Here is a 17316-nt window from a genome sequence, read left to right as displayed (position 1 = left end):
TCGTCAAAATATTTCGTAAAACTGCAATAAGGCTAGTAAAGCCAACCAAGAATTATTCTACACGATCCCGTAAGTAATTGGCTTCCCATAACTATCAAAATATTGATTGATCTTAAGTAGAAGTAAGTGTTTTGAAAGTCCAGAATTTATGGTAATCGTCAAAATCAAAACTCTTCGTCAGTTCAACAGCGTCTGGCACATTATCATCAAATATGTGAATCCAGAATGGACAAAACCGAAACGTCTGTTTTCCGTTCCATTCTCAGCAGTAAACAATGTTGTCGAAATGGATTCGCTAAGTTTGCAACCACTAGTAATATTCTGAAAACGGGCTTTACACGATACGTTCGCACTTTTCGTCCAAACATTGTCAACACTAAACAACAAGAAAATCACAGTTTGGCCGTTATGGGTGCTGAAATTTTGCCTCTGCACAGCAGAGGCTGTCTCATAGAACAATACGGCCCTGATAGTAGTATATATACTGTATATATAGTAGTATACATGTACTGAATCAATGAGTCTTAAAGTTTATCCACAAAAAGGTCAAGCATGTCAAGTGAGGAATAAGTAGAAAGGGATAAACTACTTGCTCCAAGTGTGGAAGGAAATTTGTGTGTTGCATCACTTTTTAGATTAAGAGGGAGATTTGCTTTTTCTATGTAATCATAGTTGAAAGACTGAATTGCTGGTCATCAAGTCATAAAATGGCTGTACAGCGTTATTGTGACAATACATTAACAGCAATACAGTAAGAATTAACATTTAAAGATGTGGTTGCGTCATAAAGGTTGATTTAATGAAATTAAGACCAGTAAAAGGCTAAAACATCAGCTACAATTTCATGTCATTTTTGTCTTTGTAGACTAACCCTGTCCAAAGATATATGCGTTTGAATGAGGCCATCTTTTAAAAAGCTCAGATTCCAGCGGGTGCTTCATTCGTTACGTAACGAGTGATACATCTGAAAAGAGTCCACGGGCGATAAATATAAGATCGCTTCATTAGCCAATCATCAGCACGAAATTTTTATATAGGTCGTAATAAATGTTATCACTCGTAAAACGCGTTGTCTGTGATCTCAAAGTTAGGGATTATACTCTATTATTAGATCGCATCGACATCGATATTTACTAAATTAATTAACATTGTTACTTTAATAAATTACTCGATCGACACGTTTTATTGATGAACAACAGAATTGTCAAAATGCTTCCAGTTACTGCGAAGGTGACTCTGAGTTTTCTGAGCATCAGGTGGTTAAAGTTTGGGACAGACAGCTTATAGTTAGAGCTGACAGGCGTCAGCAGCGTTATGCTACAGAGGAAGATAGGAGAATGGAGGTAAATTTATCTTTTACTTTGAGTCCTATAGATATACTGTTGTGTTTACATTCAGATTATCTTTCCCTGTTTCAGGCTATAATGTAATTTCCTGTGCGCGCGTGCGAGATACGAATGCACAGTGAGTTAATGACGGCTTCTTTTTAATCCAGTATCTAGCAATACAATTGCTTAGATTGATGAATATGTGTACTAAAGGTGATAATTTTAATACTCATGAATACATTTACTAATTAATAAAATTATAACTTTTTGCTATCACCGATCTTCGTTTTATAATTTTTTATCGTTTCACCTAGCTATATTTGCTTCGAATTTTTTTTGGCAGTTTTTGCTAGTAAATTAGATTTATGATTAGACTTTAGATGTTCATTTCTCACTTGTAGAAAGTGAAGAAAATCGATTGATCAATGCACATCTTTAACTTGCAGAACCAAAGCTTCGAATTGTTGGCTTGGCGTACTTATGCTTTTGACGAACATTTATTTATTTTTAAAATTACACTCGCATTTAAAGATGTGGTTAAACATCTAACTCCCAATTTGAAAGCTTTCAGTAGATACACGCTAGAATGACATATCTATGAATGACATATATTTATTGCATTTGTTTTACTGATTACAGGACGTTTATGTGATCCCACCAGCGAAGCGGCTTTGTCAATGTGGAAACTGCCATAAATGGGAAGAGAGACTTGAATGTGTGCTGCATAAACCATGATGTTTTGTTTGAGTTTGCTGCAGTAGATGAATTTGTCCTATTGTATGAGCTATGGATATTTTTAATAAAAGCTTTATGCCGATATGAAAAGTTTTTTGCTTGCAAAAATCATATAATAAAATTATATTGTTGAAGATGATGCAAAACATGATTTGCAGAATATTGAATACATCATAGCCTCGTTGACACCTGTGCTGAAATCTTGTCTGATAGATATATTTATGAAGTGTAATCAGAGCTGTATTGACAGGTGCTTTTGCATAGCTTGACCATTTGTTTAGTACTTGAAACAACTAATCAAATGTGACCAGGGAATTTTTTTCTACCAATTGATACCAATGATGACTCAATAACGTTGATTAGACAATGTACATGACTTTTAGGGATGCAGTTGGTTTCGCCACATATTCTTTTCAAAGACGCAGCTTGCTTATTTTACTTAGTAACTAGTTTTCGGTGTGGTAGCGACGGAACTGTGCCGATACAAAGTCCTCATTCTACTTTGACTGATTGACATAATTACCCTAGACCGGTAGAATTGGTAGTCGGTACTAGAATGTTTACACAGCATTTAGAGGAAGCTAATATGACAAGTTTTTAATTTCTCTTATTTGAGGCGTTTGAGACATTGATAATAATATATCTGTAGCTGGATTTAAATTTTTATTTTAGCCAACACGAGCAAATACAAAATAAAATATATGCCAACAGAGCCGTGTAGGACTAGACTTATCGCAATAACCGACGTGAATACGAGAAATAGAGGCAGGATGTATCACGCGTTACATCATTTTGGGCAAGTCTAGACATGTTTTTTGGCCTGAGCGTTTTTAGCGCGATCAATTTTTTTCGATTTTAACCTTCAAATATCTTGACAATGAGATCGCCTAACACAACAAACAACATATCAACTGATAGACAAAAAACATACGGTTTTTTAAAATCAACTCAAATTTGACGCAACACATCTTTAAAGGCATTTTGAGGTAAAACTCAAGTAAACTCATTTAAAGTTACTTGCTCAACTGCTCCCATAGGTGGATTGCAGAATGTTTTCCATTAGCATTTGGGGAATCATGTCTGATATCGTGCCCTGAAAACTGGCCAGATGTATCTTGTCATCGCTTTGGGCAAGATAATATGTTGTAGAGTCCTTGACATTCATGATATTCAGAACCTCTAGTTGCTCTATTTATCTAATCACCAGATATTACAAGTTACCATCTAACTAGTAGCTAGTAGCGGTGCTAGTTCCTGGGTGCTAGTTCCTGGTCATGTCTCAGTGTAGTATTCTAACGCATGGCTTTCATCATAATCCTGTTAGACTCACCGCAGTGTTCTAGTGCATCTGTTTCAACACACTCCTGACATATTTTATGCCCTAAACCATAAATCATGTGAAGGATGTTATTGCAATACTGGCAGTAGTCTTGAGATAATTTTGAATCAAAAACAAGCGTAGGTTTACCGAGTCCGCCTTTTTGAACAGAACTATATGGCAGCATTTTATAAACCTGAAGTGCCTTCATCATATGGTACTGTTTGACAGGTGGAGGCAATTGTAGCAAACAGTAGCTGATGTCACTTTCAAGGTGTAATTATGAGACTTGTTATGAACTGTCTACTTGAGTGAATCTCTTTTGTCTGCGGACATCCGCAATTGTCTCAGTTAAAACTACAGAATTATAAGATCAACCCTATTTTCTTTACCCGCTTCCCAAAACTTTTGTGTTCTTTGCCTGTTAGTTCAAGCTTTCTGTTTTAAAATAATTCATTCGTTTCTAAAAAATTTAACTTGTTTCATTTTCATCATAAGAATAAATGAATTCAGTCTGGCTGTTCCCTACCTTGACATGAATATGTGACTCCCTGGTGATATTGAGTTATACGTATTGCCTGGGGCTCTTGGTGTACATACACGGATGTGCATACTTACACTAACACACACAAATGTAAATACACTAACATAGACGGATGGGAATACTTACACTAACATACACAGATGTGAACACTTACACTAACATACACGGATGGGAATACTTACACTAACATACACGGATGTGAATACTTATACTAACATACACGGATGTGAATACTTATACTAACATAGACGGATGTGAATACTTACACTAACATAGACGGATGTGAATACTTACACTAACATAGACGGATGTGAATACTTACACTAACATACACGGATGTGAATACTTACAGCGAGCAAGAGCATGTGGAGAAGTCATACGACCCACTGGCAAAACTCGTGAAACAAACGGGAGGTTCAAAGCGCAACGCTTTACTCAAATGGTGCCAGCACAAGTCAAGGGACTATAGGTTAGTATGTCTATCTCGGTATGATAGGATGGCTGCTGCTTCATTCCAGCATAGTACCTTTTATAAACACGTTTGTCGATTGCAAGTTAGATTTGTATGCTATGTATTGCAGGGAGGTGGATCTATATGTTATGTATTGTAGGAAGTTGGATCTGTATGTTATTTATTGCAGGGAGGTGGATATAACAAACTTTAGCAGTAGCTGGAATGATGGTCTAGCATTCTGCGCTCTTTTGCACAACTACATTCCTGATCTCATAGACTACGAAGAGCTCATCAATATGCATGACAAGGTATTAAAGTAATCTCTGACATGTACACTCGTCTCGGCTATATTTAACAACTATTTTAATTTTATGGCCATTTGTTCAACAGAAGCTAGCTAACCTAGGTACATGTATGGCAATTTGAAAGGCTTAACAAACTCTGTTGCTAGTAACAAACTCTGTTGCTAGTAACAAACTCTGTTGCTAGTAGCAAAAACTTAAACATTCTGACGGTGCCAACCTCTTAAGGATTATCATTTGGAAATGTCAGGGCTGTAGGTGCTGCTAATATTGGGGATGTCAGGGGTGTATGTGCCGTTAATATTGAGGTAATACAACTATTATCAATTTTTTAAATGCAACATTATGTTCAAAAGCTTACTGCTGAATAACTTTTTTTTTTTTCTATAGCAAAATAGTTACTAACAAGGATTTAGTATACAGCAAAGAATAAAGACCTGGCAGATAGCTTGGAGGAAGCTAAGGACTAGGCAGATAATATGGTTTCAAACGGGCAAGCCAATGTTGTCATGTGATGTATTTATTTGTAGAGGAAGAATTTTACCGTAGCTTTCAAAGCAGCAGAGTCTGTAGGAATTTCCCCAGAACTGGTGAGTTTGTTAGGCTCATGCGCTCCATTGACCAACTTTTAACCGCTGAACAATAACTCGTCACCCTATAAAGATTCTGCATCAAGTTTACCCGCTTATGTAAGATGACCATGTTGGTTTTAGCCTGAGAGTGTTTGAGAAAGCTTTGACGGTTGTAGGATGTTGATGAGATGGTATCTATAGAGAGACCAGACTGGCAGACTGTCATGTCATACGTGACTAGCATATATGAGCACTTTGAAGCAGATTGAGTGACACGTTTCCTCATGCCCCGGCGCTGACAATCTTCACTCCGCTTGAGCATTCCTCTCTTCCATCAACCTCTACACTCAAACCGCTCTCTGGTTGTCTCTGGTTGATAACAGGCATTAATGACTTTTTAAACTCCATTTCATTGTTCGCCAAATTTTGCTGCCATCTTCCTATTTACAGATATTTATTGTGTATATTTACACCTGCTCATTTGTTTCGCCAAACAAGCTGAACAATAGTCTGAATGCAGGTTTCTGTTATGCTATTTGTATATTTCTCAAAGCTTTTTCATCTAGTCAACAATTCAGACCTTAACAAGAGATTTTAGTTTGATCGTTCCACTCTATATTTGGAATAAATCGTATAAAAATTCATCAGTATAGAAATGTTATGGGATGTAAATATTATGCAGGAAAAGAATGAATGAATGTCTTGTTAGTAGGCCGACGTCAGAACAGTATATCAAAAGTGCTTGGATCAAACAGTAACAGTATTATAAAAGTTATGGTAAGACATGATAGTTAGGTAGATAGATCTAGTAGTCATGATAGATCTAGTAGGTTAAGCAATAAAAAGCAAAGTGCTTTCAATATTATAATATCATTGATAAAAGGTAGAGGATAAAGCTGTGACAATCTCATCCTTCTCTCAGTGAATTCACAGAAGCAATAAAACTGCTACAGATTTAAAAAATTTTAATTACAATGTTAATGTTATCTTTGCAACTGATCAACCACAAATGATTATGAAAATATAAATAGCCAATAAATCTGAGCAAAATTTGAGCTAATCGTTTTTAATTTAAACCCGTAAAATTGCCATCATAGAGTCGTATATCACACTTTACATAAAAAACAGGCAACGGTAATATGACACAATTGTGAGTTTTTGCAATTTTCACCCTAACGCGGGTCACTAAAGTTACGGCGTAGTAGATGGCTGTAATTGAATGCTAATTACCTATATAATCGTCACCAAATATTGAACATATTGGATAACTAGTCTCTGCACCGTTTTAAACTCTTACATTTTTATGTCACTTTGAAAATACAAATTTAAAAAGATGTAAGCAATAGGATTCATTACATGCGAACCAATCTCTTTATCATCTGCGAATCGTCGATGTAAGTTGTAGGTTACGAATGGATTGAAATTTTGTGATCGTTCTACCATTGTTAAAAGGTAAGGCAACTCCATAAAACTGGAAGACAATTTCTGTAACAATGGATAAAGTAATTGATTTGCATTGCAAAATATTACATCCATCCACTAAAATCTTTTAGCGGAAATAAATCATTTAAATAAAGTAACTTCAAGTTTTTATCCGCACTTTAAATGAATAACAAAAATACTAACTTGGAGGCATTTTCAGAAGTTCTCTTTGTTGTACACGAAATTAGCACCTTCTCCTGAGCTGTGCTTGTTACATTTTCCATGCAGCGTATCTGAAAGCACGACAGGCCCACAGAAAAATACTCCAATTCGTGTCTTTGCATGATCTGCGGACAGCCTTTCAAATATCTGGTCCCAATTTGGTCTGCCATAGTGTGTCTTCTGTTGCAAACCTAATTAAAAAAGCCAACGTTATGAGAATGAAGTAATATATTTGAACAGATATTACACACTCTGTGAGACAGCTAATCCTTAGTGTTATATTAGAGAGCATGATAGTAACAGGAAACCTAAGGTTTGCTGGTGAGAAGAAGTGTGTGATCAGACTATCCGCTAGTTAAACCTTCACAGTTTGTTCTATCAGCTGATCTAAGGATGCACAGCTGGTAAAATAGTTGAGCTAAGGCTACACCGACTGTTTAACAACTAAGTAAAGGTCATACAAAATGCTTTACTAGATGAACCAAGGCTACACAAGCTGTTCTACCAGTTGAGCCAAAGCTATTTAGACTGTTCTACCAGCTGAGCTAAGGCTAGACCGACTGTTCTACCAGCTGAGCTAAGGCTAGACCGACTGTTCTACCAGTTGAGCCAAAGCTATTTAGACTATTCTACCAGTTGAGCTAAGGCTATACGACAGTTCCACTAGTTGAACACTGTTTAATACCAGACTGAGTGACTGCTTTGCTCTAAATTGAAAGCTTTTAGATCTCGACCCATTGAACTGGCTGCAGATGAGTACACATTTATAAGCAAAAAGTACATCAAGTTGTGTCGCCATCATCACAATTGATCTTTTCTTCTCAGTGAATAGCACAGTCAATCATTTAATAGCAAAATAATTTCCTTGGCCTACTTTGAGACTAACCAAAAGTCTCTCATCACCTCGCACAGTGTTCTCGGGAGAGCATTACCTATATCATTGCGTGTAACATCCACCCTCAATGTCTTCTAACAAATTGGACATAGTCTATGTACATTTTTGTACAAGGCTAACCTTGCACTAGTTTAGCAATGGCTGATTCAATGCCTCTAATGCAGATAGCCGACCAGCAAACTGAAGGAAGTACTATCTGCATATTGACAGATAGCCGACCAGCAAACTGAAGGAAGTACTATCTGCATATTGACTCCAGCCTTTACCATGTTCCAACAGAACATCAGACCAAAAGAAAGAATAACAGCAAGAGACGCTTTTTAAATAAAAATAACTGCTCAAAAATTCAACATGATTGGTTTCACTAATTATTTCCACTATTTTGCTTTTTATCAGCAGATTTGATGATAATGTAGAGGAACATGCCATTGGAACATTAGCCAAAGAGAACAGGAAATTTCAACCCTCGACCGTCTCAACACTTCCTTGGTAGCCAATTTCAGTACTGACAGCAGTAATTGTGTCAAAAGGTTTGTTATTAAATGTCTAGGCAGAAAAGTCATGCGGTATGAAAAAGGATAAAACACAAAGTATAGTTAAACTTTGTATGTTGAAATCGTCATATATTAGAACGATATTATATGAGTGCAGGAATAGATCGTACATTGCTCAAATCATTCTAGAGTTCAATAACCAGCAGTAAAATTATATACAACATTAAAGCAAATGTATTGCAGAAAAGTACCTCAAAAGCAAAATAGAGAAACCAAAATTATATGTGCAAACTAAGTTAATAGAATAATAAAAGAAAAAAAAGTTTTATTTTTGCAAAGAGACACGTGACATGAATGGAAGTTTAGACACAGCAATGCGGTTCGCTAGTAGAGAGAGTTATAAAACATGCCGTGCAACTTGCTCTTCTTACACCAGATATATTTCAATCTAATCGTATATAGTGTATTATTTTTACATTTTAGTGTAATTTTACCAGCTGTTTAATTTGTAGAGAACTGTAATACTTTGAGAAATTTAAAAGGTTGAACATTACTTCATGCCCCATCAGAATACTTGCTCAAACTTTAAGTGATATATTGAAAACCTGATAAGCTGAGTGCATTGTAAATTGCTTTCACACTATAAAACAGCAGGTGGTGAACGTGAAGGCTTTTAGATATGAAGCTATTGGTTTAGTTTTGTGTGTATGTTTTGATGTACAGTGCGGTGAGACACAGTGAATGCTGACTGTGAGGCGCTGTAACAATGACATAAGCAGATATAGAAGGATGACATTATTTGTGAGTCATACATCCATCAAAACTGCTCTATCATCACAACAGCAGCCTGCGCGTCTAATTATTCATACTTAGATGCGTAATCATTCCTTTGGTGTTCCGGAGGGCTGATTTGCCCGAAAAAGGAAACAAATTGCTAATAGTATAATAAAGGGCAACTCAGAGAATTCTGAGAGCAGAAAATCTGAAAACCTATCTGATAGCTTACTGAAAGTATCAGTATCAGTGTTACTAATAGTCTATCTGACAGGTTAAGGACTCTAATCACTGTCAAAGTACCAGTGTTACTGGTAGTCTATCTGAGTGACCAGAAGTAACATAGTAGTATTAAAATAAATTCTGTATCCTACTGAGTGCTGTTCAGACACAACACTTATGGGGAGATAACGTGAATGATCACCCAACTCTAATAGATTGTTGCAAGTTATGAACGAAAGTATTTTGACTGGACAAGCTTTTTGTGATGTTAGTGTATCGGCAATATCTTGGCACCTCAGATGCCCTGTAGACAAAGTAGCAATATATTTTAATATAACCTCGAGAAGCCGAGGTTTAAAATGTAACGGAATGAGATAGACTTGAGGTGTGATATTACCCCTTTAGTTATAAATTTTGGCAACACTTCTTACCTGTGACTGCATCGACCTCCTCCTCTTCATGCAAAGCGATATTCCTTGCAAAGTTGGTGTCCCAACCACGAGTGAGGTAGATGTTATGAGAAAGAAAGTCTGGACAATTATTTTCTTCCATCTGCGTTTCCAAGTGGTGGAGTAGATCCGAAAACCTAAAAAGGAATGTTGTTTAGAAATAGGACATGTTATTTGTTGGTTCAACCCATGTGTTTACTACTGACTACTAGCTACATGTGTTTACTACTGACTACAAGCTACATGTGTTTACTACTGACTACTAGCTACATTTATTTACTACTGACTACTAGCTACATGTGTTTACTACTGACTACTAGCTACATGTATTTACTACTGACTACTAGCTACATGTGTTTACTACTGACTACTAGCTACATGTATTTACTACTGACTACTAGCTACATTTATTTACTACTGACTACTAGCTACATTTATTTACTACTGACTACTAGCTACATGTGTTTACTACTGACTACTAGCTACATGTGTTTACTACTGACTACTAGCTACATTTATTTACTACTGACTACAAGCTACATGTGTTTACTACTGACTACTAGCTACATGTATTTACTACTGACTACTAGCTACACGTGTTTACTACTGACTACTAGCTACACGTGTTTACTACTGACTACTAGCTACATGTGTTTATTACTGACAACTAGCTACATTTATTTACTACTGACTACTAGCTACATGTATTTACTACTGACTACTAGCTACATTTATTTACTACTGACTACTAGCTACATGTGTTTACTACTGACTACTAGCTACATGTATTTACTACTGACTACTAGCTACATGTGTTTACTACTGACTACTAGCTACATGTATTCACTACTCACTACTAGCTACATGTGTTTACTACTGACTACTAGCTACATGTATTTACTACTGACTACTAGCTACATGTGTTTACTACTGACTACTAGCTACATGTGTTTACTACTGACTACTAGCTACATGTGTTTACTACTGACTACTAGCTACATGTATTTACTACTGACTACTAGCTACATGTATTTACTACTGACTACTAGCTATATGTATTTACTACTGACTACGAGCTACATGTGGTTTACTACTGACTACTAGCTACATGTATTTACTACTCACTACTAGCTACATGTGTTTACTACTGACTACTAGCTACATGTGTTTACTACTGACTACTAGCTACATTTATTTACTACTGACTACAAGCTACATGTGTTTACTACTGACTACTAGCTACATGTATTTACTACTCACTACTAGCTACATGTATTTACTACTGACTACTAGCTACATGTGTTTACTACTGACTACTAGCTACATGTGTTTACTACTGACTACTAGCTACATGTGTTTACTACTGCCTACTAGCTACATGTATTTACTACTGACTACTAGCTACATGTATTTACTGCTGACTACGAGCTACATGTGTTTACTACTGACTACTAGCTACATGTATTTACTACTGACTACTAGCTACATGTATTTACTACTGACTACTAGCTACATATATTTACTACTGACTACTAGCTACATGTGTTCACTACTGACTACTAGCTACATGTATTTACTACTGACTACTAGCTACATATATTTACTACTGACTACTAGCTACATGTGTTCACTACTGACTACTAGCTACATGTGTTTACTACTGACTACTAGCTACATGTGTTTACTACTGACTACTAGCTACATGTATTTACTACTGACTACGAGCTACATGTGTTTACTACTGACTACTAGCTACATGTATTTACTACTCACTACTAGCTACATGTGTTTACTGCTCACTACTAGCTACATGTATTTACTACTGACTACTAGCTACACGTATTTACTACTGACTACTAGCTACATGTGTTTACTACTGACTACTAGCTACATGTGTTTACTACTGACTACTAGCTACATGTATTTACTAGTCACTACTAGCTACACGTGTTCATGAAAAATAAAATACAATAATAATAAAAAATAAATAACAGGCCTCAAACTATTCAACTATAAATAATAAGATGTGTTCGCACCATTCAAATGCGTTTGTATCAGGACAGATCCAGTAGAAATAGACCTTCTTGAGCTTGCAGTTTCCCTCGCCATTTTCTCTGTTCTGTATGTATGTGTACCACATGTGCTTAAGTATAGAGGCGAATGGTGTGACCCCTATTCCTGCTCCTATCAGTACGTCTACCTGTATGTAGCAGTGTATCTTATTAAAAATCTAGAGTACCTTTCTACAGCTCATGCATTATACATAATTCGAACCCTCCAAGTAAATCACCTTAAAATGCATTTTATAGATGGCAAACCCTATTAGAATGCAACAGTATTCAATGAGAGCATAAAATAATAATAATAATACTGTAATTATGATAATGATAGATTGTCTGTTGAGTGATGAAAAGTGTAGGCAATCTGTAATAGACATGTGTGTTCTAACTGATTTAACCAGAGGCAAACAGCAAAGAAAAAAACTCATACTAAGAGATATTGATGAGGTTCAGGCGTACCTACAAATATCCAAGAATGCTTGATGCGGACACCACTAAACAAACAGACAGACAGACATGAGAAGGATAAAGTGAAATGAGTAAATTTGAACATAGGAACAGACGTGATATAGGTGGACTCATTGTTCAAATATCAATACAGATGTGATATAGGAGGACTCATTGTTCAAATATCAATACAGATGTGACCTAGGTGGACTCATTGTTCAAATATCAATACAGATCTGGAAGTAGAACAAGAAACCTGGTTCAACTATGACTCAAGGATCTGGATAGAAAAATAGCAAAAGTGTTTCGTGTTCACGGATACCTCATGTCCAAAAGCAGCCATAAATCCTTCTCTTGGTTCATAAAAAGAAGTGATAGGGGCCTAATGAGCATCATTGATACAAGGAGATGCACAAGCAGAGTATTTGAGAACACATCAAGTATAAAGACATTAGGATAAGGCTGACAGTGACACACTACGTGAATAACTCAAGCAGCGCTAGTGAGAGTTACGGAACAGCGAGTACATGAGAGAAGAGAAGGTAGGCAGAGTAAAACTATCAACCAGAATTGCAGTTGAGAGAAGCTGGTTTAAAAGATCAGGTTGAACGTCTTCCCGTAAGAGCTCAGGAACAAACACTACTGTAAAACAAGAATTAAACCTTCAAAAGAATCTGCTCTTCATAAAATGTGCGGCCAAAGAAAGATCTCTGTGTTACAAGTGAGTACAAAGTGCAGCGGGTGACTTTATAGAAGTACATGGGCAGGCATGTCTGTATTGGTAGAGATGTTCTTTGACCTAGCTAATTCTGATACTTGTTATCAACATTGAGAATTTTTTAGAGAAAGAGAGAAAGAGCGTGTCAAAATCTTATGAGATTTTAATGTTTATCTGATGAAAATATAGAAGCAAGAAGACCAAATATTATAAAAAAAAGTCAAAAAGGAGAAAGAGAGTGAACTCTTGTCAATAAGACTGATGCAGGTGACTGCATCTTGAGGGAAGAAGGCAAAGAGATGGAGAAATACAGTTATAGCGGCTGCACAGCTGAAGTTGTTTACTACTACGAGAGACGTTGCTGCCTGATTATGTATGCAAAGAAGCTGTCACTATAATCCTCTTACCACGCACATCTACTGTAACAGTGTCACAGCGCTATGTAAACCATTATAGAGGTTTTATTAAATTAATATAATCTACGTGTAAATTAGTAAGCTAATGTAATCCTTGTAAAAATTCTGTTGTAACAAACAAGAGAATTAAAAAAACAAAAAAGAAAGAAGGTGAGTCTGTTCACCTCGTACTTGTCCCAATCCTCACTAGCCGTGCCAAATGGTCCGTCCACCGCTAGAGTTGGTAAAGACCATGACTCCTGAAACTCCGTCTCATCCGCCTTGACGGCTTTAGCGAGTGCTTCTGTCCAGTCACCTGCAAACAGCCGTCATTACTACAATCAGCATCATGACTATAGCAAGTGTCGCAACTGTAGACATCGTTATAACTATAGCAAGTGTCGCAACTGTAGACATCGTTATAACTATAGCAAGTGTCACTACTGTAGACAGCATTATAACTATAGTAAGTGTGGCAACTGTAGACATCGTTATAACTATAGCAAGTGTCACTACTGTAGACATCGTTATAACTATAGCAAGTGTCGCAACTGTAGACATCGTTATAACTATAGCAAGTGTCACTACTGTAGACATCGTTATAACTATAGCAAGTGTCGCAACTGTAGACATCGTTATAACTATAGCAAGTGTCACTACTGTAGACAGCATTATAACTATAGTAAGTGTCGCAACTGTAAATATCGTTATAACTATAGCAAGTGTCCCTACTGTAAACAGCATTATAACTATAGCAAGTGTCGCAACTGTAGACATCGTTATAACTATAGCAAGTGTCATTACTGTAAACCGCATTATAACTGTAGTAAGTGTCACTACTGTAGACAACATTATAACTATAGCAAGTGTGGCAACTGTAGACATCGTTATGAATATATAATGAATCATATCTCACCAGCAAGTCTCACATGCACACTGAAATAGTCTTCCTCTGGTGATGATGTAAGTGTAAATGGGTGCCACTCAGTTCGTGATAATGCTGAACATTTTATAAACACATATTGCCCTGCTTCCATATTAAATCCTTTTTTTTTCATCTGCAGTTCTATGACTCTTGACGGGTGCTTCACAACCTGTCGAAAACAAGAAGAGATGGTAGAAGTTGTGCACTCACACTCTTTACAAAGCTAGTGGTTATACAGCAACAGTGGGAAGTTGTTCTTTAAGGTTGCCAGTTAGTAGACTGTTTTGCTGGTTAACAGCAGATTGTCATACGGTCATCCTGTTAAACAGGAAATACATGAACTGTTGAAAGTCTCATAACAATCAAATGGCGAGCGAAATATATAGATCAGTCAATCAGGCGCTTTTCAATTGATATATCAGCCAATCAGTCGCTTGTACAGCTGGTATTTGTCATTAGGAGTACATCCCACATATTCTACAAGGCAATCTTTAGATGCAAACGAGAAGCTATTTCCAAGCTTTAACTAAAGCTCACAATTTCCAAGTCACTAGACAATTCGATATAGCAATTCTACAATACCGATAATCTGCTATACCGATAATCTGCTATACCGATAATCTGCTATACCGATAATCTGCTATACCGATAATCTGCTATACCGATAATCTGTTATACCGATAATCTGCAATACCGATAATCTGCTATACCGATAATCTGCTATCTAAGCTATATAGCTATATAAGCTCTAGCCTCAACATGGTTCTAAGGCTAACAGAATATGCTAGATTTCTAATGATTTTTTCAGTACTGCGATTCCGCCATCCAAATATTAATGAAATAATACATAAATATCGGGTCATTATTACTGCTATCCATGACTAAAACAGGTAATCGGCAACACTAATATATTTTAGCACCTCCGCTCACGTTTTTCAATCATGGTTGTTATTGCTATTATACTGAAGTAGTCAATCTTCAAAAAGGCCAAGTAAAACAAAACGGAATGTGAAGTAAAAGAAATACGTTTTTATGGTTTTTATATTCATTTGTGTGTCAAAATAAGAGAAACGACAGGGTTTAACATACCTTGGTTATTACAACTTTCTGGAAGCTTCTAATAACCCGGATAAGCCTTTCGATGGCATAAAGAACCATAGGCACAATAACCCACATCCATGTAGATGGAACATTCGATGAGAATTCAGGCAGCGGGCATTCAGGTATCTGTCCCCACTGTTGAATGTCTGTTTTACTGCAATATGTTGTATTATGTTTCGCATCTTGAATTCTGACGACACCACGGAAACCATGCACAACTAAAAATGCGAAGAAAACGACGAAGAGGTGGTGAGTGAACCAAAAAATTTCAAAGTAAGATCTTCTTAGGAATTCCGTGGCCGACAGAACTATAACGATTAAAGCGAGAGTCAGTATAATTCCTGAGAGAGCTGGGAATATCTTAATAGCCTCCCAGACTGTGAAACCATCTTTGACACAGACTGGATTCACCCAGTCAGTGGCGTTTTGAGCTATAGGGCAGACTCCCGTTCCTAGAGCGCTGAGTTCTTGAACCGTCACCGCAGAGGATGTACTTTGAGGATCGACAGCCGTTTGAGCGGTTACATAGAACTCGGCATTGTAACAGTGGGCTATTGTATGTACGGCAGTCCAGAAGCAGATGGCATATGCTGACAGCTTGTGAAACTCAATGTTTTCATCCAATAAACGCCTGACGGATCGCAGGCCACACTTGCAGAGATACCGGCGGGTGAGTGAGAGGAGGTTTCTGCAGACGGGAAGGAGGATGAGCATGCAGTTGAAGTTGAGGCAGTTGGAAGGAGCTCTAGCAAAGACCAGCCCTAGTCTGAGGATGCGTCTCGTGTACTCAAACCGCGCATCAGTGTAGTAGTAGTAGAAATAGTAGACGAATATGCCAATTTGTATGCCAGCCCATATGAAGATAGCAGTCCACTTAGGCACCTCATTTCTGAGAACTCCCATTGTACTGCAGAAGACCTCGTCTTTTCCTAGCAGTCACAGCAGACCTCGTCTGTTCCTAGCAGTCGCAGCAGACCTCGTTTGTTCCTAGCAGCCGCAGCAAACCTCGTCTGTTCCTAGCAGTCACAGCAGACCTCGTCTGTTCCTAGCAGTCACAGCAGGCCTCGGCCGTTCCTAGCAGTCGAATGGATTTAAAGGAATGTAGGACACACTCTACAAAGACGAAGAATGATGCATGATTGAATAAGAGGGTTAGACACAGCGTTATACATGTCATCCATAACAAAGGATGATTACAGCCAATTACCACCAGCTATTCAAATGACGATTCTAAAGCAGTCTTGAATATAAATGGTCAAGTCATCAAAGCTTTGAATTTCATTTAATAAGAATAAACAGAACTGCGGGAAGACTATATCTAGAATATAGGGTGTGTACTACTACTACGAGTCGGCCAAGCGTGCCTGAAGGATGCTTACATGTTGCATGCCGGCAGAATGCTTACATGTAGCATGCCTGCAAAATGCTTACATGCTAGCAGAAAGCTTACATGTAGCATGCCTGCAGCATGCTTACATGTAGCATGTCTGCAGAATGCTTATGCATATCGAGCCTGCAGAATGCTTATGCGTAGCCTGAGGAATGATTATGGCATAAGTGAGGCAGATAACACCAGCTAATGTATACTCATATTGTCTTACAGATTAGAGATACTCCAGGTTTTAGTCAAATCAAAGGATGACAGATTGTAGGGTACAATAAAATGTCTGCTAGCCAACTATATTTGCTACATTTTATCACCATGCCTAGAGGTAACAAGACATGCATCCTATGCCTGAGGATCCCTTAAACACAGTAAGTGTAAAGGTAAGTCACATGGTACAACTGCTGCAATTGACTAGAGCATATTAGACTAACACCTCATGCAGAAAGGGCCTTAGCTAAACATAGGTAGATTAACAGTGCGGATAGGGCCCAGCAACCATTCAGTATGTACTGAGCACTGACTATCAACTGTAACTTTGAGTAAGTCTGGCCA

General features: G+C 37.3%; 2 protein-coding genes across 3 annotated transcripts in view; one reads left to right on the top strand and one right to left on the bottom strand.

The window, feature by feature from the left end:
* The window catches only part of LOC137393945 (cytospin-A-like), a 63668-nt gene extending 57771 nt beyond the window's left edge, over positions 1-5897 (top strand). The window contains exons 17-20 of the mRNA XM_068080661.1: positions 4278-4394; positions 4567-4687; positions 5212-5271; positions 5430-5897. Of these exons, the coding sequence (XP_067936762.1) occupies positions 4278-4394; positions 4567-4687; positions 5212-5271; positions 5430-5522 (391 nt within the window). The 3' untranslated portion in view covers positions 5523-5897. The remainder of the gene's footprint in view (positions 1-4277; positions 4395-4566; positions 4688-5211; positions 5272-5429) is intronic.
* A 180-nt stretch (positions 5898-6077) lies between these two features.
* On the bottom strand, positions 6078-16490 carry LOC137386063 (cytochrome b-245 heavy chain-like). 2 transcript variants are annotated; one of them, XM_068072731.1, is made up of 7 exons: positions 15366-16490; positions 14268-14445; positions 13537-13667; positions 11768-11931; positions 9714-9868; positions 6880-7088; positions 6078-6738 (listed from the first exon to the last, which is right to left on the bottom strand). In XM_068072731.1, the coding sequence occupies exons 1-6, from the start codon at positions 16278-16280 to the stop codon at positions 6892-6894; spliced, it is 1740 nt and encodes a 579-aa protein (XP_067928832.1). In that variant the 5' UTR covers positions 16281-16490; the 3' UTR covers positions 6078-6738; positions 6880-6891. The 2 variants fall into 2 exon arrangements, with proteins under 2 accessions (XP_067928832.1, XP_067928831.1); XM_068072730.1 differs by having other exon boundaries at positions 6078-7088.
* Between the last annotated feature and the right edge of the window lie 826 nt (positions 16491-17316).

The sequence above is a fragment of the Watersipora subatra genome, chromosome 1 (genome assembly GCF_963576615.1).
Source record: "Watersipora subatra chromosome 1, tzWatSuba1.1, whole genome shotgun sequence".
Lineage (NCBI taxonomy): Eukaryota > Metazoa > Bryozoa > Gymnolaemata > Cheilostomatida > Watersiporidae > Watersipora > Watersipora subatra.
The sequence above is the reverse complement of the archived record's forward strand: the minus strand, read 5'-3'. Positions and strand labels throughout refer to the sequence as shown.

Bases quoted from the DNA above. Each gene is read 5' to 3' on its own strand.
- LOC137386063 (XM_068072730.1), bottom strand. From the start codon at position 16,280: ATGGGAGTTCTCAGAAATGAGGTGCCTAAGTGGACTGCTATCTTCATA. The intron at 14,446-15,365 runs GTATGTTAAACC...TGTTTTCGACAG, and splicing joins AGAAAGTTGTAATAACCAAG to GTTGTGAAGCACCCGTCAAG. The intron at 7,089-9,713 runs GTAAGAAGTGTT...TTTTTTAATTAG, and splicing joins GGAGGTCGATGCAGTCACAG to GTTTGCAACAGAAGACACAC.